Below are 24792 nucleotides of genomic sequence, written 5' to 3'. Positions count from 1 at the left end.
TATACGAAGAACTCGCGTTCGATGCCAATTGATAGTCAAGCGTTTTTCCAAACAGAGCGAAGGCATGCGAAAGAGTCAAAAATTCAACGGCATTTGCCGTCGATGTGGACATTTGTAAAAGTCGAATCTTCAAATATGGTTGTGCGATGGGAACGGTCGTCTTTGTCCTGTCAAGTCACTGCAGCCTCCTCAACGCACATCAACGATTATATACTGCGCAAAGTAAGCCTTGTAAGCCTGCGATGATATACCCTTGATGATTTCTGACCTTTTTACTCCAGTTTCGATAGACAAACTCTAATCTTCAAAGTCAAGAATGTCTTCCAAATCAGGCTCTCAAAGCAACACCTCGTCCTCTCGCTCTTCTGGCTCTTCTTCCAACGTCGTTTCGTCTGCTACCAACAGTCAAGGCAATCGTAAGTATATTCTGGCCTTATCTTATCATACATTATATGTGTTCTGATGCATTTTTGGTCGACATCAAATGTTGACATGTGTCAACTGGTTTATCATCCATCCTTCACAATCGTCTTACTCTTTTCTTGATTCATCCATCAACTGCTATCATCCATCCCTGACAATCTTATTACTCTCTCGATATATACGAGTAGCAACTCATCATGATAAATCCACTCAGGTATATCGACGCGTTTCGATCGTCAAAACTTGGTTCTTGTTTGTTTGGTGATTGTTCTTGTGATGCGTATAGTAGATGTCACACCCTTCCTCGCATCAACGAGTCAATGATCGTGGTCATATCATGATGAAAGTGATTGCAGCTCGGTTTCAATCCTGAATCAACGTTGAAATCGATGTTGCGTCCAATCCAAGATGTAGCAGTTTTGAATATTGGGAGCGTAGTCTTACGATTTTATAAGATTGTTGGTGCAAAACGAATACAAGAAACTCAAGTAAACAAATGGAACTATGCAAGGCTCTACAAGGCTCTACATACTCTTAGAACTCATAATGCCATACAGGCGGTGGCCCAAAGCGACGTCTTGGCTCTATGCATTAAACTTGTATCAAACTCTCCCATTACCCAAGTTCAACAAAAGAAAATACCGAACGCTTACCAGCAGCAGGACGGCCATAATAACTACCAACGTATTGAGGCTCTGGTTGGTCATATGGCATTCCAGCAGCTTCAGCATACACAAATCCTTGTCGTGGTTGCATACGGGGTGTACTGACGATTGTGGGTGTTGATTGTATAGTGGTAGTAGATGTGTGGTCGACTTCAGTTGATGACTCGTTGATTGTTTCGTGAGGATGATCTTGGAGGGCTAAGGCTGACGCTACACCATTGTCGCTGTCAGCAGTTGAAGGCGCACTATCAGCATCTGCAGCAGTAGCGCCAGTAGTGGTAGCATCGTTGGGAGTCATGGTTTTAATAGCATGTACAGTTGTAGCAGTAGTAGAGTCAAGACTGTGTGATTTTGTGATATTGCTATAGTGAATCATTGCAGTCTCGACCGCTTCTGAGTCATCATCAGCCATGATGGTAGATTTCTAGAAAGCAAATGTTGTTAAACTCTCGTCAGCTGTGTTTCCCTTTGACTCTCACATGCTGCATTTAGACTCTCAAGAGTCCAGACAGAGCATTCTGAAACTGACCAGAGGTGCAGCAAAGGATCGAAGAGGAACATTCAATGACAGGATACAGAACAGCATAATTGTGACCACCATTTTCCCCATTGTCGAGTCAGATTTTAGCGAGTGCGTTTGTGATGAATGGGATGAAGATCCAAGACAAATCCCTACAAACGAAGTAAGTTATCAGATTCGTTGATCTAGTTGTGAATAGAATAAGGTTGAGAGATTTAACTTTGAGATTTGAGAGTGGTATGAGGCCTTGTTGATGAAAATGGAATGTTTGGAGAATTGTTGTCTGTTCAAAACTTGTGACAAAGTGGTTACATATACTGCTAGGAATTAAGCTCGTGTGGGAAGGAAACCAGTTTGACACTGTTGGTGTACAAATTTAACATTGACAGTTATATTCAAGTGACCGCGTGCAACACAAGTTACATTCAAAACATGGTACATCCACTGCGGTGGATTTAGATTAAATCAGACAGTTTCACATCCTGAAGATACCAAATTTGGTTTCTTCCATGGGTGCATTTAGAGAGGCACTCAAGGATAGACCCAAGACGCGCCTAGTATCAGCAGGATCGATTATGCCATCATCCCATAGGCGAGCACTACAGAAAGACCCAATGCTTAGAGGCGCAGTGAAAGAGACTCGGAAACCTCATGCGAATCACCTGGCAAAATATGGATGTCCTTCTTTTTCATACTGGTCACGGATGGGCTTTTTGAAAGTCTCCTCCTCGTCAGCACTCCACTATAAGAAGACGCGGCATCAGCAACCGTTCGACGTATTCAGCGTGCAATTGAATCCTACTATCTGCCCCTTCTTTTCTTTTGCGTCTCGAGTGACTAAGAGCAAAAAAATCAGCTTAAGAACCAGATGAATTTCCGACTGCGAGAACACACCTTGTCCCATTACGTTGGCGGCTTGTTCTCCACCCATAACACTTATTCGAGCTAACAATTGGTGGTTGTGAGTAAATATCTCTCTCTAAAACACATCTCTCCTGTACCAACTTACAATTTGGCCAAGTAAACAAGAACCTAGGACTATATGCACGACCACACATTCCATAATTACCAGCTCCAAACGATCCGCCCACAATGACCTACAAGATTGGTATTCGTGAGGACTGCAGCCCAGCTTTTTTTCGCTGAACAAAAATCCTATACCGTAAACTTGGGAACTTTAGCACAAGAAACAGCAGTCACCAATTTGGCACCATTCTTAGCTATCCCGCCAGCTTCAGCACTCTTTCCCACCATGAATCCAGTGATATTCTGTAAGAAGATCAGCGGTATACCCCTCGCAGAACACAATTCAATAAAATGTGCACCCTTGAGTGACGATTCCGAAAACAAAATTCCATTATTAGCTACAATTCCAACTGGGTATCCATAGAGTCTGGCAAATCCTGTTACGAGAGATGTGCCATAATGTTCCTTGAACTCTGAGAATCTTGAGCCATCAACGATGCGAGCGATTACTTCCTTGATGTCATATGGTTTGCGAAGGTTGTCTCCAACTATACCACCGATTTCCGACGAGGGATATAGTGGCTCCTCAGGCGGCAGTATTGTCGTCTAAACCCAAAAAAATGGTTGAAAGCATGCTGAGCGATTCATGTGACTAGTTCTACCTGAGCGGCTTTGACATAGTTCAAGTTCGCGACAATCTGTCGTCCCATTGCTAAAGCATGCTCATCGTTTTGAGCCATATAATCTGTCACTCCTGAAGTCTATAGGATGATTTGGGTGAGGATTCAACTACAAGTTTACAGCTACAAGAGTGCTCGTCTACCTTGCAGTGCGTATCAGCACCTCCCAGCTCTTCAGCAGATATTATCTCACCCGTAGCAGCTTTCACAAGCTACAAAGTCGATATGTGAGAGCAGAACAAGAAATTAGCTCTATCTGTCGAGTCCTACCGGCGGCCCTGCCAAGAAGATGGTTCCTTGGTTCTTGACAATGACGCTTTCGTCTATAATCGCTCGTAGTATCAGCGACTATCACGCTTCCTCAGAAGATGTTTAGCGTACTAACCTGCCATTGCCGGCTGATATGCACCGCCTGCGACACATTGTCCCAACACAATAGCTACTTGTGGAATCTTTGCAGCAGACATATTAGCCTGATTATAAAATATGCGCCCGAAGTGCTCCTTGTCGGGAAACACGTCAGCTTGTCGTGGCAGAAACGCTCCACCAGAATCCACCAAATAGACGCAGGGAAGTCTGTTTTCCTTGGCAATCTCCTGTGCTCTGAGATGCTTTCGGACAGTGATTGGGTAGTAAGTACCACCCTTCACTGTATTGTCGTTAGCGACCACCATACATTCAACACCGCTGACTCTTCCTATCCCTGTGATGATGCCTGCGGCTGGCACTTCTTCGTCATACATTTCATGGCCTGGACAAAAGGAACGAACGGGTATGTAAGATGAGAACGTTGTCGTAACAGTTGTCAGCATACCAGCAAACTGTGACAGCTCGAGGAATGGAGAGCCTGGATCTAGTAGCGCGTCCACACGATCTCTTGGAAGCAACTTTTTTCGCGACAGATGCCGTTTTCGAGCTTCTTCTCCACCACCTTGAATATGAAGAACAGCGTCTAAGCGTGACCTATTTTGCACCACGGTGATTGAAAGCAGAATCAGCGTATCGATAATTACCAAGCTTAATTTTGGCGACATCTTGACGCAGCTTGGCGGTAAGTTTGCCCATACGAGTGGCATTTTCCTAATTGCAGAAATGTGAGTTTGATGTTTGGTTTGCAAGTGTACCAACAAGGGCAATTTCGAAGGATCAAGAGAGGCAGATTTGATTCATACCTTGAATTCGTCTGAATTTGTGTCGACGAGACTCTCAATGGCAGGTCCAATCTCTGATAATGTTGAAACTTGTGCTCGACGCGAGACAATCGTGACAGATGCCCAAGACCTAAGTAAGATTCTTGGGAACATCTTTTTCAGGCACCAAAAGATTCAGATTTCTTGCTATAAGTAAGCCTGGCCGGCTTAGAAGAGTGATGAACGAACAACTTTAGCAGCTCGTTTCGTGATACTTACGGGAGGTCCTTTTTGACAATGAGGCGATGCGAGCATCTTGAGGGTGTATGTGCCATGTTTAAAAAGCAGTTAATCTATCTTTCATTTATTACACGAATCTTTTGCATCTCAGAACTCGCATCGCGTCGTCTGGATCATGTTCGTGATGGAGCATTGAACACGAACGGTGACGCGGTCGCTACCTGCACTCAATTAAGATTTCAATTCGTAAGCTCACGTCATTACCTTGCATGTATTGTTTCTCTACTCTCAAACGGTTTCAACGTTTCGACCAACATTGTTGATTTTCATCAAACTGGCAACCTAAGCGGTGCACCGTTTCATAGGTATCTGACATATATCTAGGCAAATCAGCTGGATCTATCAAGGAACTCTTGCGTCTGCGGTTCTAACTGGTAGAAACAGGACTGGAAGAAACTAGTGACAAAATATGTTGGCCATTGTAAATGCACTTCGGGCGTCAAAGAGGCAGACATCTACCACTGACAGTCCAGAAGCCAATGCTGCTACTGGCATACTAGGTGGACTCTATGGAGACTTGGAATTATCGTACGTTACCAGAAGCATTGAACAAATTGGCAACCAATTCTCGTTTAACGCAAACATCGGATATTTGACTGTACTTTTCGCACCAGTTCTTCCATTGGACATTCACAAACATGTCGACCGTGCTTTTTGGAACCTACCGTACTGGCATATGTGTCTGGATCTGTGGTGAATTCCATCGATATCGCAACAGGAAGGACCAACAAACCCATTGTTGGAAAATCTGTCATCACAGCCATCGCTTCAAGTCCACGAGACGGCGTCGTTGCATTTGCTGAACGTGGTAAACTGAGCATTCGAGTACTGAAATGGCCTGGTGCTACTTCTACAGGTGTCTCGGTTCAAGGTAAGTGCTTGGTTGGAATATCCATACAGTTCATGGCGCTTCCACTAATCTTTATGCTCATAGTGCCTCATGGAGACTTGTCAATAAAATCAATGGCATTCTCGCCAAATGGCCGATATCTTGCCACTTTGGGTGACATACCTTCCTTCCAAGTGTGTTTATTCGATTGGAGGACTGGTACTCTGCTGGCGAGTACACTAAATGATGGACCAGCATCTCTCTTGTCGTTTGATCCTCAAGATCCTAGCGTTATGGTGACGAGTGGTGACAGAATCGGCGCACGCTTCTTCAAGATTGAAGGAACACACAAAAAATGTAATCTTCGATCCATGTAAGCCCCTATTTTCGCTATTTTTGGAATCAAGCACCACGTAATGATCCTCCTAATATTTTAGAAAAACCAAAGACGTCAATGACGATCCATTGCTGTCGCTGGATGTAGAGTTTTCGTCAACCAAGACATTAGTATCCCATGCATGGACACCAGACAACAATCTATTGGTACCTTCGCATGATGGGGACTCGATACTGCTATACAATTCTAGAACTGGCGAGCAACAGGAATTTGTACACTCTCAAGGTTCTGAAACCGACACCATTCCAAATCAAATCAGAGTCGTTGCGGTTTGTGTTGAAGGAGCTGTGATTGGTTGTGAGGTAGGTCAAAGCTCGCAAATCCCTGCCGCAAACAATTCTCGTTAACACGTCTCAATTAGGATGGAAGGATACACTGGTTGGGTGTATCAAACAGCAACAAGATATCGAAAAGTTTACAAGTTGACAAGTCACCGATAACGTCTCTAGTACACTCGCCAGACTATCGATATATGGCCATCAGTTGCGGCAACGGCAAGATTTTCAAGTATGACGTGCATCCAGAAGACGAAACAGAAAATCTCAGTTTGGTGAGAAACACGCAGCAGTTTCAACGATTTAAATAGTGTTATTGTACTAATGGCCATAGAATAGGCTGTGGACATATGCGGTAGCCAAGTGTCGCAATTCGCGCTGCTAGCTGCCAACAACACAATCCTTCTTGGCAGGGACGATGGCAAACTGATATTCTATGAAGGAGAAATATCGACACGTCTCCAAGATACAGACATGGATATAGGCTCTTGTGTGATAGCAACCGCTCCATACTCTCCACTTGTTGCTACTGCATCCAAAACAGGTGTCCTAAGGATATTTAATGCCGATGGTGTTACAGAGAATGCCAAACCCAGATTATTGTCTCGTACTCGTCTTCACTCCGGAAGAGTCCTGACTTTATCTTTTGATCCGATTGGACGATATCTGGCGTCAATGGGAGAAGACGGTCGAATCTTTCTCTGCGATGTCTTTTCGAAATTTGAGCCTATTGGGTACCTGCACGTATCTGGGCGGCCTGTGAAACTTACTTGGAGTGTGGATGAAGGTGCCGATAGTGATGAGATGGTATGCGAGGATTCCCTTATAGGGTTTTCTGCACCACAACCATTGCGGCGGTCAGATTAACACATTTGTCGGTATAGTCTTTGTATCTTTATGTGCTGACGACAGATAATAATACGAAATCGTCAGTGGTGCATCGATTCCAACTCCCTGTCGACGACCATCCACTGGAAGTGGGAGGAGAAGATAAGATGACTCTGGTGAAGGTGCCGTTAGATGTAAGATATTGTGGTGTGTTCTTTGGTTCTTGTTTTTATATGAAAGCAAACTCATAATTAGGTTTTTTTGCATTTTAGCCCGTATTATATCAAGCAGACGATGAGTGGAGAGATTTTGCAGTTTCTTGGGGGTATAAAATTTGATTTACGTACCTCAAGAACTGATGCATTTCTTAACTTCAGTCTATAATACTAGACAATTGACTGGATACCGGGAAGTGTTTTATGCCATGTCTACAGATCGATGCCTCAAAGTATACAATGGTCGCTCTCGAAATAATGGACCAGCGCTTGACGAGGCGATGCAAAATGGGACGCCACTAGTTCTGTTAGGGAATGCCCTCGCTCAGGTATGTGATGAGAGACATGTGTTTAGCTATTCCGACTGACGTATATAGCCTGACATTTTTTGCTTAACAGTTTTCGAATCACGAGAAAACAGACTGTCGACTCACCCTGTCTCCAACCCTGTCATGGATCCTAACGTGGTCTGCTGACGGTCACGTCACAGTCCGTTCTGTATTAGATCTAGACCAAGCAATCGTAGTTCCCGTCCATGATCCTTCACTTGGAGGTGTAGTTACTGCTCAATTCTCACGAGATCAACGTATCTTGTACACTGTTGGCCGTGATGGATTGATTCGTCTATGGGAATGGAAGTATACTACTGCTGGTCGTCGAGCAGCCACTGAAACAGAATCTGAGATTGAACAGTTTGAAGAGATGCAAGTGGAATATGTTGCTACTGTTATGGATACGCTGGTCCATGCTCCTGTAAGTGTGGTTTGATCGCGTCACAATAAAGTGGTTCAAAATTGCAACTCAACCCTTTTGTTGCTTCACTCCAAGGCCATCGACGATGTTGTTGACTCAGATTCTGAACGAGCCATATGGGCAGGACAGGCGACAACGGACAATAAGCAAAGTAACATGGAAGCTGAAATTGAAGTGCGTTTTATTGTTGTTCCTTTTACTCACGATTTGCAGGATCGTAGCTTACTCAACCTATCCATAAATGAATATTTGCAGGAGTACAAGAACTCACTGAGGGCCAGAGCAACTCTCATTCGAGAACGTATTACAGATACCATCCGTCTCAACGAGACAGTCCCCTCCAATGAATCTTTAGATAAAGGAGAGCTTGTGATTGATTTGAGTCGACGTGATCGACTCTCGACTCAGACTGAGGAACGAGTATCTCGAGTTCGTGCTGAAGCGGAAGAACAGAATCTCAAGATGCGTGTTATCAGGAATCGTCTGAAGGTTTGTATTATAGACGTCGTTCATCTTCTTCTTTTGTGCATCAATCGTCAAACCGTATTTATGAATTATAGCGTGAAGTATGGGACTCAATGGAAGTTCCAGGAGAGTCCATCAAATCTTTCAATCCGAGTAAACTGACCAACAATCGGTTTGAAGTGCAAAACTTTGCGATTCGTAGAAGGTCGTCAGAAGAATTGGCCAAAATTACTCGAGTCAAGTTGATGCGTCGGGTGCAAATGGTTGTTAATTCTGCTATTCTAAAGGTATGCGATTTGTTATAGATGTTAGCATATGGCAATGTATAACGGCTTTGTGTCTTTCTTTAGCCCTCGAATCGGGATGACGAAGTATGGATTGTTTCGGTATCGAGTTTGAACCTCTTTGATACTAATCTTTTGTGATTCAGGACGAGATTCCGAAATTGGCCTCATTAGACTCACTACGTGCTGATGTCATTCCTGAAGTGAACAAGTATACCAACAAGGAACTCTTGTATGATCCCACAGAGTTGACTACCGTTGAGAAACGTGTACAGCAGATCGTCTTGTTATCTGAAGTCGCTATGGACGTTAAGGTCACTATTTTTCTTGGTTTTTCTGTTTTTGTCAAGAATTACCAGTATCTGATGTTTGATGGCACTATAGACTGAATTCAATGGTCGCTTCCGAGAATTTTCCAAATCTAAACGAGACGAGATAACCAAGATTGAGGAGAAGAATGATCGAATTGCTGAGATTATGGCTGATTTGCAGGTAGAAAATGATGCCTGTCGAGATTCAAATCCATCCGAACACTACTCATGGTTTTTTTTGCACAGCTTAACGAAGCTATTCCTCATCCCACTCTGGACGATTATGAAGTTCCAGAACGTGTTATTGAAGTCAGACCAGACGAGATCAGAGCTCCCAAGGTAATTGAATGAAAGGCTCCTTTTGCTATATGGATTGCGTTGACTGTGTCTACGTGCTTTTAGTTCATCACCCCTGAAGAACGTCGTAAACTGGAGGAGAAGCGTAGGCAAGATGAAGAACGTCTGCGTGCTCAACAAGAAGATGATTCTAAGTCGCGTGCACTTCAAGTCATGATGGGTGGAAAGCTTGAAGATCGGTAAGAAGCATCGTGTGTCCGTTTCATTATTTTTGCTTCTAACCGAGGGTTTTAAAATTACAGTGCCGAAGAGGAAGACGAAGAAGAGCTCGTCGCTCCAGCATGGATGACCACCAAAGTGGAATCCGACATGAGTGAAGACGAACGCAAACAAGTCAAAGAATTCGAACGTCAAATAGCAACAAGACGAGAAGAGCAAGAAAAGTTTCGCAAAGCCCTCGAAGCTGAATTGAGAAAGTTGCAAGCAACAGCCAAGGACATGTCTATTGCCTTTGATGATAAACTAGAAGAGTTTGGTGAAGAACGGAATAAGGCTGAATCTAAAGTTCTCAAGTATGAACTTGGAGCCATCAAGTTGGCACAGATTTGTGCGTATGCAGATGGTGGAGAGATTCGAGTGAGTTGGGTTTTGACAGTTCGGTGAGCCACCCAAAAAAAACACGAGCTAAAAATGCTTGCGAATTCTTTTCAGGCTGCCACCATTTTGAGGAAACTTGACGACTTGAGAGTTGAGAAGGCCACTGTGTCTTCGGAAATCCCTGAAATCAAGGTTTGCTGGCTTGACGAATTGATCTACTATTTGTCGAATGCTAACAACCAAATCTGTGCATATAGAGGGATTTGGAGCGATGTCGCGAAGACTTGGAATCAGCTCTTCGTCGTGATAAAGATATTGAGAGGCAGTTCAAGCGAGAGTTTGCCGAGTTTGCTGATCATATGGAGACACTGCTCAAACTTTTCAAGAATCGTGACGTGGTCCAGGTATTCAAGGACAGATAGCGATGTTTTTTTGTCGTCCATTCATCAACGCTCCCGTTAGAACGATATTGCCAATGCCGCCGCAAACTCTTGGTCACCCTACGCCACTCTTGAAACAGATGCACCAACAGACTCAGCAGACTCTGAGTTGGCACCTTTAAGCGTTGCTGGTCTCCAAGTACAACTGGATCAAACAGTTCTAGACTATATTGCTGATTTACGAGAACGAAAATATGTCACGGAATGTGAAGTAAAAGCTGCTCAACGACGCTTTCATGATGCCTCTGTGATTGTGCAGAGTATATTGGATGCTAGTGATAGGCTACGAACTGATGTGGAGAATGCTGAGAAGGCTTTGACTATGATTGCTGAAGAAGCATTCTTGGCCAAGTATGATTTGGTGCATTTGATTGAGCTGAAACAAGGACAGGTGTGTTCAACTTGCATTCATCTGGACGGTGATGGTATTTTTTCTGCCCAATTAAGACCCTGACTCGTTCGCTTGTATAGGTGGAAGTCCCATCATCAGCAGTCGTGACAGATTACTCTGACGCAGTCCTGATTCCGCGCGCCGTGATTGAAAAGCACAATGAAGCCATCTTACAAGTTGGCAAGACAAAAGTAGATGCCTTGAAAGAAATGAAGGATTACCGTAAAGGAATCTTGATGCTTGAATGGCAGAATTCAGTGCTAGATTTCCAGGCTGAAGATTTGACGAATCGGATTCGTGATGTGCAGTTATTACGAGTTACTAAACAGATGCAAGAGTATCTTCGGTCTGGAGATGAGCACAAGCAAGCTTCTGAAGTTGCTTCTATTGAGCGAAGGGCCGAGTATAGTATACAGGTAAAAAAGTGGAATTATTGATGGATCACATTGAATTGACAATCTTTTGGCTGTAGAATCACGGTCATAAATTGAGCGAGCATCGTAAAAGCATGGCAAGATTGCAACGACGCATTCATGAAAAGAGTATCGAAAATAGTGAGTTGGATTCTGAATTGGAGAGGCTACGTGAACGCATGGAAGAGACACGTAGGATCTACGATGCACAATGTAAGAACACCTGGGGCAAAAGACTTACCAAGCACCCTCCACAGTATTTTGCTCACACACAATTTGTAGCCGACAAGATGGCAGTCAAAGCAGATCCATTAAAAGAGATCTATTCTCGTCGTCGTCTGGTGGATTATGCACGTTCGCAGGCTGCAGATATCAGTATCTTGCGTGAGGAAGTTGAACGTTTACGACTCAAGACATATCCATCTTTCCCGGCCAAGCGCCCTTAAACATCACTGTAGATATGCTATTTTGCCATGTTATTTTTTGTTTTCGGATAGATGATTTATTTGTAGCTTTGATGCAAGTACAAGGATTCATTATTGTTTGAGTGTTGGCAAGATGTGACACGTTCAAGAAAGCTCAGTCATTAAGGCTCCAAGAAAATTCAAGCACTATGTACTATTAATGAAGTTGAATCGCTTCAGATTGCACCGATCGATACAGGCGAGAAGAGTGAGTGTTGTAGTTGAAAATTTTAAGAATTTGCTCGAAGATCTTGACGTTCCAGCGATAGATTGTGAATTGTTTAAGCTGATGATCCCTCAGAAAGGGTGCTTGATGTATGGTAACTCCTTATGGTTTCTATGACGTCTTTTATGCTGGGTGCACCTAGGGTATACGTTTTCCGTGCCTACGTTTTAAGCGACGAAGAGGGAACTTCTCATACGTCGCATCGTTCGATCAAAAACCATAACGACACTGTTCAATAGTTGCCGGGTTGCCGGGAATCGACTAGATCTTGCGCATAAGATACCTCACAAAGGTGTGTTCTACTGAACGTTCTCAAAATTGTCGTGGAATCCGGATTTACGTTTGCGGCTTATCCACGATATCGAGACCTATTAAACTCATTCTAAATCGATTTCATAGCATGTCTCGAGTGTCTTTCACCCTTCCTGTGCCAGAAGCTGCAACAGAAATGTTGGGACAGGACACATTAATTGACGACGACGTCAACCATCCATCTCACACAAGAGAATCTCTCTTAAAACAAGGAGCTGAACAATATGCCAAGTTCCCAGCCGAAAAGGGCTCGTTGTTGCTACCTCCTGCAGCTCAATCCATTGATGACTTCAATCCCATGGCATGGCCTGACAGAAAGAAGACTATGGCGTTGATCTTAATTGGAATGTCAACATTCTTGGTTCCATTGGCCACCACCGCTTTCTTGCCCGCCATTTTAACTATCGAGGCGGAATTCAACACTAGTGCTAATGTAATCAACGTATCGGTCTCTACCTTCATTCTCATGATAGGGGCAGGTCCCGTGATCCTGGGAGTAAGTATTTCGTGACACTGTGAATGGTTAACTTCTAGTTGTTGAACGCTGGTAATGACCTTTGCTTACGATTCATGCCATAGCCTTTGTCCAACCTTATTGGACGTAGACCTATATACATGTGGGGATGCCTGGCGTATGCTGTGTTTGCAGTAGGAGCTGCTCTGTCTCCCAACGTGGCATCATTGATAGTGTTTAGATTGTTACAAGCCATTGCCGCATCGCCCAGCACAGCTTTGAGCGCAGCTTCAGTAGCAGATATGTATGATATCAGTCGCCGTGGATCCATGATGGGGGCTATCATGTAAGATTCTCGCAGAATTTTACAAGCGCGACGGTAGACACCACATTTTCTGACGGACCGAATTATAGGATTGGACCACTCGTAGCTCCGGCAGTGGCACCTGCTCTTGGCGGTGTCATAGCACAACACTTAGGCTGGCGAGCCATTTTTTGGATGCAAGTCATACTCGGTGGAATTGTTTTCGTCTTGCAATTCTTCTTGTTACCCGAAACTTTCAAACCAAAGAAAGACCCTGTTACTGGCAAGCTCCCTCGATACAATCCATTCAGTGCAATAGTAGTGCTCGCAAACCCTGCTATTGTTTGGTCTGCTGCCTTTGGAGGCATAGGATTTGGTAAGAACAGGAAGTTGCCATTATCCAAACACCCGCATATTCTAATTCTACATGTGTCCATACCATAGGACTGTACTATCTCGTCGCCGTTACCATCCAGATCACTTATTACACCCAATACGCGTATAACGAAACGCAGCTTGGACTTGCACTCCTTGGCAACGCTTTCGGAATGCTGGTGGGAGCCATAGTAGGTGGCCGATTTTCTGATTGGAGCAGAAGAAAGTTAATCGCTCGCTACGGACCGGGAGTTCCAGAATACCGCTTGTATGCCATATTCCCAGCCGTCTTGCTCATGCCCGCAGGCTTCTTATGGTATGGATGGTCTGTTCAGGAACAAGCAAACAGCGTCGTTCCTCTAGTTGGGTTGTTTTTCAGTGGAGTCGCAGTCATGGTAAGTTTGAGTTTTTTCAACATGCATGCGTGCGTACGTCCGCTGAAGGGTTTCTTTTTCGGTGTTCAGATAGTATCCGTAGCTTGCTCGGCTTATGGAATAGACAGTATGACGTGGAGGGCATCAGATGTGTCGTCTGGAGCAAACTTGTTGAGAATGTCATTTGCTGGTACGTGCTATCATTTCGCAACAACTTTGTTCTTCGCTTTCTATGATCTAACAATCTACAATCCAGCTATAACGCCTCAATTCGCCCCGCAAATGTACACAGTAAGTCTTTCAGAAGCTGAAATTTTTGGTTTATGTTATTAAACCATGCTTACAATGCTCTCTCCAGGCACTAGGCAACGGCTGGATGTTTACAGTCGCTGTTGGCTTCTTCCTACTGTGCTGCTGCAGTGTACCATTCTTCATCAAATATGGACACAAATACAGGCCCAAACCTCCAGCCGGTTGGGGCCAGGTTCCATCCGCCAAAACTGAGCAAGCAGTCGAGGCCATCAAAATAGAAGAAGAATACGAAATGCCATAAAGGACTAGAGACTTGAAATGTAGACTTTTCTGTGACTCAAATAACCTGTAACATGTCTTCCAATAATACCAGTAAAGAGAAAAAGCGAACTTGGGTGGTCAGATCCCAGCGTGAGTTGAATGCGACGGTTATGACAATAGGAAACAGGCACTCTGACGACTGCTCGAGTTAAAGACCACGCCAGTGTATTGGTTGTGATCTTGTCGAGATGATGGTATCTGAAGTGGATGCGTCTAAATCTCGAGAATCGTGAATTTTTCAAGTCGGACGCAATTGAACGTATAGCCTAAGGTGTGAAGTAAGCCTAGGCAGTGAAGACTCAGCAAACAGAATTCATAGCAAGCGGAATTGAATAATTGTAGTCATCAGAAGCTACAATTCACATTTAGAAATTTCGTCATACTGGCTCAAAAGCGTGACATTTTAAACACAGGTCGGATCTTTGTCACTTTGTGGATGCATTAGCATTTGATAGAGATATGGACCAATTCGAGCCTCCGGAGGGTGCCAGAGCACTTTGGAATGTAGACTTCCCTCCAGTCGTCCAAGACGATGACAAAAACGACTCCAAAACAAGTCTCGACATTACAACGCAGAGACTTCTACAAACCGAACAATCGCATCCAACCCCATATGTGAAATCAAATATAATTGATCCAAAAGTAGTAGTCGTCCATGATGATGACGAGAAGCAGCGGAACGGAATAATCAAACATCTCAAACACAAGGAGTTACCACCCATTGATGCACTGAACTGGCCAAGATGGAAGAAGAATCTGTCAATGTTTTTGATAGGGGCAGCAGGTTTCCTAGTACCGTTGGTCAGTAGAATGTTGTTTGGATCGTGGTTACAATCACGGGAAAAGAGTTGACTCTTGGTTGCCTTCATGGTTTAGGCAACGACTGCATTTTTACCAGCATTACTTGCAATCGGTTGGTTCCAATGATCTTTCACTATCAAATCTGAAATGCTCATGGCTCTGTCATTTCATATAGAGACGGATTTCCATGCGTCAGCAAACGTGGTCAACACGTCCGTGTCAACATATATTCTGATGGTTGGACTTGGGTAAACGAATCGTTTCGCAAATTAGGAATCGGTTCCCTAAACCTAAAGTTTAAACTCCAAACTGCACTCTGCTCACTCTGTTTTTTTAGACCTGTTTTACTAGGTCCACTATCAGAGCGTCTCGGTCGCAGATTTATTTATGTTTGGAGTGTCCTTGCATACGCAGTGACATCAATAGGATGTGCACTGTCGCCGAATATTGCGGCATTAATCGTTCTTCGACTGTCGCAAGCCTTCTTTGCAAGCGCTAGTGGTGCTGTTAGTGGAGCTAGTGTTGCAGACATGTACAGTATATCAGAGCGTGGAAGGTACGTGTTTGTGTTATTTCTTGAACGAAACTTTTGGAGTGTATTCGAGATTCTGATTTCCTCCTTCGTAGTATGATGGGAGTTATGATGCTAGGACCGCTCTTAGCACCGGCAATAGCACCAAGTGTCTCTGGAGCTTTAAGCGATCACTTTGGATGGCGCAGGTTTGTTGAGCTCCACTCAATGGTTTTTCTCATTACTTAAGAATGGTTTGTTGTCATCAGCGAAGAATGGGTTGCCTGACACTTCTTGATTTTTTCTGTCCATAGCATATTCTGGCTCCAGGCGATACTTGGTGGGATCGTATTCGTGCCATTGCTATTTTTCTTGCCAGAATCGTATCGTCCTCTCCGTGACGAAAATGGCAAACTGGCGCCCTACAACCCATTTGCTGCCATATTAGTGTTGAAGAATTTCGCCATCATTTGGTCTGCTCTCTACGGTGGAATAGGTTTTGGCATATATTATTTGATAGCAGTGTGTTTACCAGGTAATTTTTTTCCAACACTTATTTCCATCTTCGCTGGCTCACTCTGTTTGCACTTGTTAGCAACATATGCAACTGTGTACGGCTTTACACAAACCCAAATTGGACTAGCTATGCTTGGAAACGCATTGGGGTAAATAGTACTTGATTCATTCTCGTTTCATTGACTCCTTGCTCACTTCGCCTCGATGAACCTAGCTTTATTGTTGGAGCACTAGGAGGTGGTAGATTTACAGACTATGTTAGAAAGAGGCTTGTGGCACGAAATAATGGCATGAGCCAGCCTGAATACCGTTTATATGCTCTTGGTCCGTCTGTAGTCCTCATGCCAGTCGGGTTAATATGGTTTGGATGGTCTCTCGAGAATCATGCAAACTACGTCGTCCCTCTGATTGGACTATTCTTCTCTGGTGCAGCAACCATGGCCATATCAGTGATATGTAGTGCATATAGTATAGATTCTATGGTCTGGCAAGCTGCCACTGTATCAGCTGGAGGTGCTATGCTGAGGATGCTCTTTGCGGCCGTTACTCCAGGCACGTCCAATCTCGACATCGTCTGTGAGCGTAAGCATTCTAACATAAAACGCTTTGTCCAATAGAGTTTGCTCCGCAGATGCTCGCAGCTTTAGGAAATGGATGGATGTATACGATTGCAGCAGGATTCTACCTCATTGTATCGATTTCCATACTATTCATGATCAAAAATGGTCATAAGTATCGACCAACTCCACCACCTGGATGGCCACCGAAAGCAAAAGTCGTTGACCAGGCTATTGATCCTCTAGTAATTCAAGTAGAGGATGAAACTGACCTGTAATCCAAAGGGACGCAATTTGGCTTTTTGTGATGAAACTGACTTGTAATCCAAGGGGACGCAATTTGGTGTTTGGTGGTTTTGACGGAACCAAACCTTAGAAAGGGGTCTAACTGTAATAATTGAGTATGTTCTAGGATTGAATCGGTTATAGAGATTATATACTCCAGTGTGTAAAATTGAATTTAAACAATATGTGGAACTCATCAGTACACGGTGGCACAAATGGGCCAAACCCTTCCATCTTGAGTGGACGCCCACGTTGATTAGTTCCAAGAAATTTGCACTAGATTTAATCACATACAAGTCTAGTCTATTACAGGTTTCTTGTTCTTTTGAAACTCATTTCAAAATGGGGCTTGATCCTACGTGAGCATATGCCTAAATGCGTGTAAAAGGCAGTAGGAAATAGGCAGAAAAGAACTACCACGACGCTGTAGCTTGACGTGTCTGTTTACTCACGGTTGGTTTCGTTTTTTTCGACGTTTGTCATCAGGATGTACCTTGCCCTGTGACGCAACTGCGATTTTCGAAGAAGGCCTACCGAAGGAATTCATTAAAGGACCGACGGATTCTTTGCGTAGATCGATATATACAGCCATGCCGGAGCCCCCAGTGCCAGAGTCTGCTGCAATGTTACAGGAACAACTTTTGGAGAAAGGAAACGATGACTTGGAATTGAAGGTCGTTGACGATGCTCCACCAGCAGAGATCGAATTTCTTATGCCAACGCATTGGTCACAGAGCAAGAAATACCGGTGTCTGGCTATCATTGGAGGTATGTTTGCACAATTCGTGGATTGCAGATCAGATTGAAATGGGCCCACACAACAAGATTCTAACGCTAGAAGTCATCTAGTTATTGGCACGTTGGGGCCGTTGAGCTCAACAATGTTTCTTCCAGCAAGTTTCCGATACTAGTTTGCTTCTCGTCTTTGAACTCACACGGTGGCCCTTAGGTAACTCCCGTAATAGTGAATGCCTTAAACACCACCCAGAGTCTCGTTTCAGCCTCTATCAGTACATACATCTTTTCACTCGGGTTTGCGCCTTTACTGCTTGGGCAAGTACAATGTTGTTCACCTACAGCTTGGTCGTTGCTAATCGTAGATCATCTTTTGCTTCACTGAAACAGACCGATTTCTGACAAATTGGGTAGAAGACCAATCTATTTACTATGTACAATGCTGTATTGCATTCTCTCTGTGGCTGTTGCGCTATCTCCTTCTATGGTGTACATGTTGTGTATGCGATTTTTGCAGGGATTGGCTGCTTCTGGATCGTAAGTGTCCTTCGTTTGTTTGAACTGAAACCACATAGTAATACTTACGTTTATACTGTAGTATGGCCGTTGGTGGCGCTTCGATCGCTGATATGTTCGAACCAAAGGTATTGTCTAGTTCAGCATAGCGGACCGCTATACGTGGATGTGGAGCTCACTCAGACTCATGTGCCGATATTAATAGGATAGGGGTGGTGCAATGGGCTTAATGGTAAGAGCTGAGTACTTGTGGTTACGTGGTTTCCAAACATTTTGTTGTTTTCTTGATCTATGATCTGATTGCATATCACCCAAACAGTTTCTTGGTGTCTTAATTGCCCCTGCTGTAGCTCCAACTATAGGAGGTTCGCTATGCAACAAACTTCAAGTTTTTGCCTGTTTGACAATTTCGACACATTGCAAACAAATCGTCTATCATTTAGGCGCGCTGTCAGACGCTATTGGATGGAGGTCCATCTTTTATGCTCAAGCTGTCTGTGGAATACTGGCTTTCTTCGCAGTCTTAATTGGTTTACCTGAAACTCACTTCCCAGGCCGGCCTGGTGTAAAAAAGACTGTATTCAACCCGTTCGCAGCAATTCTAACACTCCGATACTTGGCGATTTTTATGCCGGCACTGTATGCTGGGTTGGCATTCTCCATCTTTTATCTATACGTCACTGTCTTGGTAAGCTGTAGGATGAAATCGTATGCCCGTTCTCACACCAGGCTAACGTCAACCTATTGTGTTGGTATTAGCCCTCTACGTTTAGTCAAAAGTTTGGCTTTTCATCGACACAAAATGGTCTCGTTTTAATCTCAGCTGCTATAGGGAACGTGATAGGAGCACTCGTCGGAGGACGAATGTGAGAGAGTTTCTAGGTTTTGTTGATTGAAAACACTGCTAAATAACACTTACGTAGGTCCGACTGGTCGAGAAACCGTATGGCAGCAAGGAATGGTGGAATCGCTCTCCCGGAGTATCGACTGCCACCTGTCTGGGTGGGGGCGGCTTCCTTTATAGTTGGTATCATCGGGTAAAAAGAGTTGTCGTTTGCTCTAAAAGCTTTCTCGCCACGACCTGGACTGACACCAATACCTTAGATATGGCTGGTCTCTGCAGTCCAACTTGCACTATATTGTACCGATAATCTTCCTATTCTTCAATGGCATTGGTATGATGTGGATCCTCACGATTTCTTCGTCCTACACGGTCGATGCCTACTTTTGGATGGCAGGAGCTGTTTCTTCAGGCACAGCTTTCTTCCGGTTTTTGCTAGCTACGATAACCCCGAACTTTGCTGTTCAAATGGACCACGCTCTCGGAGATGGTTGGACTTTTACTGTTTGTGCTATTGTATTTGCTGTCGCAACTCTCCATCTGATACCTCTGCAACTATATGGAGAGAAACTAAGGCCCAAGAGGCCTGAAATGTAGACTGTCTGTAGTAACGTGCCTTTGTAATGAATAGTTTTTATATTGTGCATACAGGGAGAACAATCGCGTAAACGGTTCAAGTTGCAGGTCTTGTTGTTGGCGTGCGCAGAATGCCGAACAAGAGAGGCAGTAAAAATTCGGATTTCAGAATTTTTGTGGTTAGCACATTCCTACCTCTTAAAACCCACCAAAGAAGTTTGCCGCAGAGACACGATTGGCTGTTTTCATCCTCTTGTCTGCTTCCGGGATTGTTGTCGTTGTCGGACGCAAACACGCATTACAACACGTGAAAGTGAGAGATAATGATAAATAAGATAGTAATGGACAATCTAACACATTTAGATTCAATTGATATATACCTTCTGCTGTCATCTTAAGAGCTTGGCCAGCTCCAATCAACTTTTCCTTTTTCTTCGTTTTTTTCAAACCAATGGTTGAAGAGCCTCGGAGCTGCCGTAGCTTATATCTTTTCTTCCACTTCTTACTCAACGAGTGATTCGCAACAAGTATCGCAACATTACTGGACATAGAGTGCTGATCTTAGCGACGCCATCACAGAGTATCAGACGAGGTAAACGTTCTGGACCTCTAGCCCCACCAAGCCTTTTCGTCTGGACTTATTGCACTTTCCGCGTATATCTAACATCATTTTTGAACAAATTCAGAGAGCATGTCTGTGGTAAAAGCAATTGTTGGTGCTCTGTGCACAGCTGTCCTTTTAACAACTACGCAAGCTGCAACAACCTGTAATTCCCTACCAGTCGCGCACTTTGATGCTCAGGGAAACAGTCTCGGAGGTTATACCACCTACGAATATGTGGGCCCTAATGCCATCCAGGCTGATGGCAGTGTGGATTTATATCCAACATCCAAATCTTCAAGTGAGTGGCATTTGATCTCAACAGTTTGATGGACTCGGTGACTGATCCGTGATTTGGCACATGGCTATAGATCTTGAAACATCCTTCACTGCTGATGGATCATGCTTCGATGTATCGGGTTACTCGTACATAAAGTTTAATCTAACTCTGCCCGATGCGGATTACATGATGGACGTGGGAATCAGCTGGAATGAGAACGACTGTATAACGAAAGCTGATGCATCATGTATGTTGCACTGTTCCCAATGAATGTTGTCCGAACCGAACGCATCGCATGTCTCTGCCATCGCTATGTACTCACATCTTTTCAACACACTTTGTAGTCGTCCAGATCTGTGGATACACAGAGGGAATACAACCTGGCATACCATTCGAAGTGGTGATACCAATCCAGGACATCCTTAACAGTAACAAAACCAGAATGCAACGAGTCAAAGAGATTGTCTTTGATAGTTTCAACCCATTCGATGGGTCTCTCTTTAAGGTTGTTTCTGTTTGGAGACTTATTTTTCGAACGAACACTGATCTGATGTTGCTACTATAGATATCAGATGTCGGTTTATCTACATGTGATGGAACACCTTGTAAGCCTCCTTTGTTTGTCATTCGAGTTTGTTACTCGGGAAAACGTGAATCACACTATTAGTTGGTTACTTGGTGGACACTATTGGTTGGTTACTAATCACGTTTCTACTTCACAGCCGCTGATAGTCCAGCTGTTGAGAATCCAGCCCCAGGAAAGCAAGCTGCAGACTCAACTCCAACCAGTGATGGATCAACACCTACCAGTGACGGATCAACACCTACCAGTGACGGATCAACACCTACCAGTGATGGGTCAACACCAACTAGTGACGGCGCAACACCAACTGGTGATCAACGCACTCCTACTCCAACTAGCGACGGATCTGATCCCACGAGTGATGGAGCTACCCCAACTGATCTACCAGATTGCACTCCCACTGATGGTGGCTCAACACCCACTAGTGACGGGTCAACTCCAACTGACGCAGGAAAAGTGCATCACGGAAAAACACCAACCAGTGATGGCTCGACACCGACCAGTGACGGCGCAACTCCTACCAGTGACAACTCAGCACCTAGTATGTTACGAATGTTTTCTTCTGGCATTTGTAGTTTCGTGACTGATCAGGCAATCTCTCAATCATTCTAGCAGCTGGAACTCCCGCTACGCCAACTCCAACGGGTGGTACTCCCACTAGTGACAACTCCACACCCAGTAGGTTACAAGAGTTTGTTGTTGAAAACTTTGCAGTTTCGAGACTAACAAGGCAACTTGTGAACCACTCTAGCTGGGACACCCGCTACTCCAACTCCAACCGGTGGTACTCCCACAGGAACACCGACTCCAACTCCAACTGGCACGCCTCATCCTGGAGACTGTACCGTAAGCGTTACTGGTTCAACCACACTCGCGCTTCAAACTTGTGTTTTTCTTATCGACTCCATGCGTTGAACTAATACATCCTAAATCACCAGACCAAGTGTGGCTGTGGATCCAACATCGATCAGGACTGCGTTGCTAGCAACCCCAGTCAAACTATGACACCCGTTAAAGGATTCGTCACGTACTTTGATGATACTGAAACATTGTGCTTGGGCAATACCCCAATGCCACATGGTCAATACGGAGTTGGTATGTGTGACTCGCAACAGACTGAGTTTGACTACGTGAGGGTGTACTGACTCAAATTTGCTTGCTAATAGCAATCAACGGAATGACGGGCATGAGCACGATTGATTATGATCCAAAGGTACAAGATCCTCAAAATTTTCATGCAATTCCTCAAACAATGTTGTGGTACCTAACACAAACGATTTATCAAATCAAATAGTTCTGTGGCAAGTGCATCTCAATTACCGGTCCTCGAGGCACACTCAGTCCCGTCCATGTCATTGATGTCTGTGATCCCGTCGTAAGCTGAAGTTTGAATTTTGAATCCCTGATGTTCGTCGCAATGACCAGTTGTTGACTTTCTCCAACCATATTGTAGAATTGCGACTACTTGAATCCCGTCCACATTGACTTGTGGGACCCTAGTCCAAATGGAGACACCGTATACAAACTGATTGCTGACCCCGTACAGGGCGTCGTGGATGTAACTTGGGAATGGTTGGCGTCGTGTAACTAAGTAACGAGAAGAAGAGGGTTACTGTGCTGTCATTATAAACCACCTGGTGCTGGTTACCATCATGTTAGAATAGCGAGTGAACAAGAAAAGTTCTGGATTTTATAGCGTTGTATATTACTTAGTATAGGTTTTGGATTTGTCGGACGATGTCGATGATGATACATAGCATTGTATATTACGTATAAAGAACATAAAGAGTGAATCATGGGCAGAACATTACTTTCGTGTTCAGCAACGGGTTTCCAATCTTAAATACACTACTTCCATGCGAACTAAACATACATATGTGAATCGAATTCCATAAACTACTTCTGGGCGGCATCCAATACCACAGACACATCATCAAATCCCAGCCTCCTAGCCTGTTCAACCAGCGGCACATAAAAATACTTGGCTTCATCCACCTCTGTAATGAGATCAGCGTCAAACTGTACAAGAGCTTTAACCACATTAACCAACCCCTTCTGCACTGCCGTTATCATTAACGCAGGTCCACAGTGCCCTACAAGGATATCCAGTCCGGTTGACTTGTCAAAGGGCGTATCGTCCAGATGGTTAGCCCAGTACCTGCAAACATATTGAAGATGTTCAAGCATCGTTGGCTTGACCATTCCTTGCAGACGTGCCACTTGCTCTGACAAATTCCTGAAGCCCACATCAGAGGCCAGAGACGCGTTTAGATGGTGGAGACAGATCCGGCACATATGATACTCGGCAGCGGTTCTGTCAATGTAGTATAAACATCTTGTTGGTGATGTCACGAAGTCAAAAATGACTTTATGGATCTGGATGGTGGTTCCTATTACTACAATCAACGGATCTAACCTTCTAACTATGGATTTCACACAAGATACTCCTAATCCCAACAACCGTCCTAGAGCTTCAACAGATAATGGTTGCCGTAACGATACTAGAGCTCCAGCGACTTTCTTATATACTTCCATGTCTGTTTCAGTCAATTCAGATATGACACGATTAAGTAGCACGTCTATTCGTGTTTCGCTCGTTCCCTCAGGCCACGGCTCATTTGATGCCAGTACTCTGTGGGCAACCGTCAGCAGCAAGAAGGATCCACCTGCATTCTTGACGTTTGTTTCTACTATATTATCGTTCTGGCCCTGTTCTCCATAGATACCCTTTGCATACGTGCGAAGATCGTTAAGATGATTGCTTCCGGATAGTTCTATCAGAGTGGTGGTTCGAGCCAAGTCAGCCGATGGTGGATGTCTGGAGCTTATTAGGAAGCAGACGCCCTTGGGGATCTTGGATATTAGCGTCGCGAGATGAAACCCTTGAGTATAATCCAAGTTGTCGAATCCATCCAGGACTATGGCTGTTCGATCCTTTGAGTATTTTGATTTCGATAGTGACTTGATTAGTAACTGATCAACTACGTGGTGTAATGGTTTCCCAACAGCCAATATATCAGGTTCTTCCTCCTTCAGACGACATAAGTGCTTATATGCCCCTTTTTGTGCTAGTTGAAAGGCTAGAGTGGCAAGCAAATTTACGGGGGTGACTGTTTGCTGCTGATTGTACGAGCACATGAATGTTGCAGCTAATTGACTCCGGTAACTGAGCATTGCAGATGCGTTGGCTAAGAGCACTGACTTTCCGACACCTTCACTTCCAGTTACCCAGCAAATTCTTGTAGTACCTGTTGCAATCCAAGTCTCAATAGCAGTCATACTCCACGTTTGCGTTCCGTCCCATCGTCTACGTTTGGCGGCGTTCATATCGTGACGAAGATTTATCGGTTTCAACCAGTTACGTAACTCAGATGGACGTTCACGTGGAGGTGGAGTTATAAGCTTCTCCAATTCAACGTCTGGTTTTGCTTCAATGTGTGTGACTGGGTTGGGCAGCAGAGAATTTTCGGGCCAGGGTATTATTTCGTCATCAGTTGGTTTGGCTATGGCTTGAATTTCACTATACAGGTGTGGCAGCTGAGATTCCATGTCCGTTTGAGACAAGTCGTAGGATTTTAGATATGTTTGGATGTCGACAGTATCTGGCAACGGTTGGTTCAACAGTATCGGTACGATGAATTGTCTCGGCTTGACGGCCAGAGCAAACTGAAGTTGCCGCATACACGCATCAGATCCCTTGATAATGTCGCGTTGATGCTGTTAAAATCA

The 24792-nt window shown here is 44.3% G+C and overlaps 5 protein-coding genes across 5 annotated transcripts; 4 read left to right on the top strand and 1 right to left on the bottom strand.

Moving 5' to 3' along the window:
• Positions 1–957: 957 nt before the first annotated feature.
• SMI574 (acetyl-CoA carboxylase) lies at positions 958–4719 on the bottom strand (the record flags this gene model as incomplete). The annotated part of the gene is made up of 17 exons (XM_031166503.1): positions 958–1007; positions 1077–1512; positions 1618–1760; positions 2101–2207; positions 2271–2350; positions 2411–2445; positions 2503–2553; positions 2618–2705; positions 2770–3180; positions 3237–3335; positions 3398–3466; positions 3525–3577; positions 3640–4005; positions 4069–4206; positions 4268–4334; positions 4427–4535; positions 4664–4719. The coding sequence occupies 17 exons, from the start codon at positions 4717–4719 to the stop codon at positions 958–960; spliced, it is 2358 nt and encodes a 785-aa protein (XP_031027576.1).
• Positions 4720–5093: 374 nt separating this feature from the next.
• Positions 5094–11625, top strand: SmJEL517_g00573 (uncharacterized protein; the record flags this gene model as incomplete). Its single annotated transcript, XM_031166502.1, has 25 exons — positions 5094–5212; positions 5299–5555; positions 5619–5886; positions 5951–6212; positions 6272–6460; positions 6525–6992; positions 7070–7207; positions 7286–7338; positions 7404–7557; positions 7628–7981; positions 8057–8155; positions 8237–8470; positions 8542–8733; positions 8797–8817; positions 8877–9044; positions 9115–9222; positions 9288–9380; positions 9444–9577; positions 9641–9974; positions 10050–10127; positions 10193–10339; positions 10398–10766; positions 10847–11182; positions 11239–11392; positions 11462–11625. 25 exons carry the CDS (start codon positions 5094–5096, stop codon positions 11623–11625), a joined length of 4893 nt encoding a protein of 1630 aa, XP_031027577.1.
• Positions 11626–12269: 644 nt separating this feature from the next.
• Positions 12270–14241, top strand: SmJEL517_g00572 (uncharacterized protein; the record flags this gene model as incomplete). The annotated part of the gene is made up of 7 exons (XM_031166501.1): positions 12270–12677; positions 12761–12981; positions 13050–13315; positions 13384–13709; positions 13779–13878; positions 13945–13979; positions 14047–14241. 7 exons carry the CDS (start codon positions 12270–12272, stop codon positions 14239–14241), a joined length of 1551 nt encoding a protein of 516 aa, XP_031027578.1.
• Positions 14242–14720: 479 nt separating this feature from the next.
• Positions 14721–16924, top strand: SmJEL517_g00571 (uncharacterized protein; the record flags this gene model as incomplete). The annotated part of the gene is made up of 9 exons (XM_031166500.1): positions 14721–15062; positions 15138–15174; positions 15238–15310; positions 15400–15618; positions 15690–15782; positions 15888–16108; positions 16169–16238; positions 16304–16671; positions 16707–16924. 9 exons carry the CDS (start codon positions 14721–14723, stop codon positions 16922–16924), a joined length of 1641 nt encoding a protein of 546 aa, XP_031027579.1.
• Positions 16925–18105: 1181 nt separating this feature from the next.
• Positions 18106–19620, top strand: SmJEL517_g00570 (uncharacterized protein; the record flags this gene model as incomplete). Its single annotated transcript, XM_031166499.1, has 8 exons — positions 18106–18203; positions 18265–18310; positions 18388–18414; positions 18502–18547; positions 18626–18870; positions 18942–19048; positions 19106–19219; positions 19287–19620. 8 exons carry the CDS (start codon positions 18106–18108, stop codon positions 19618–19620), a joined length of 1017 nt encoding a protein of 338 aa, XP_031027580.1.
• Between the last annotated feature and the right edge of the window lie 5172 nt (positions 19621–24792).

This window comes from Synchytrium microbalum (genome assembly GCF_006535985.1).
Source record: "Synchytrium microbalum strain JEL517 chromosome Unknown SmJEL517_scf0002, whole genome shotgun sequence".
Classification (NCBI taxonomy): Eukaryota; Fungi; Chytridiomycota; class Chytridiomycetes; order Synchytriales; family Synchytriaceae; genus Synchytrium; species Synchytrium microbalum.
This window is presented reverse-complemented; position numbering and strand designations above follow the sequence as displayed.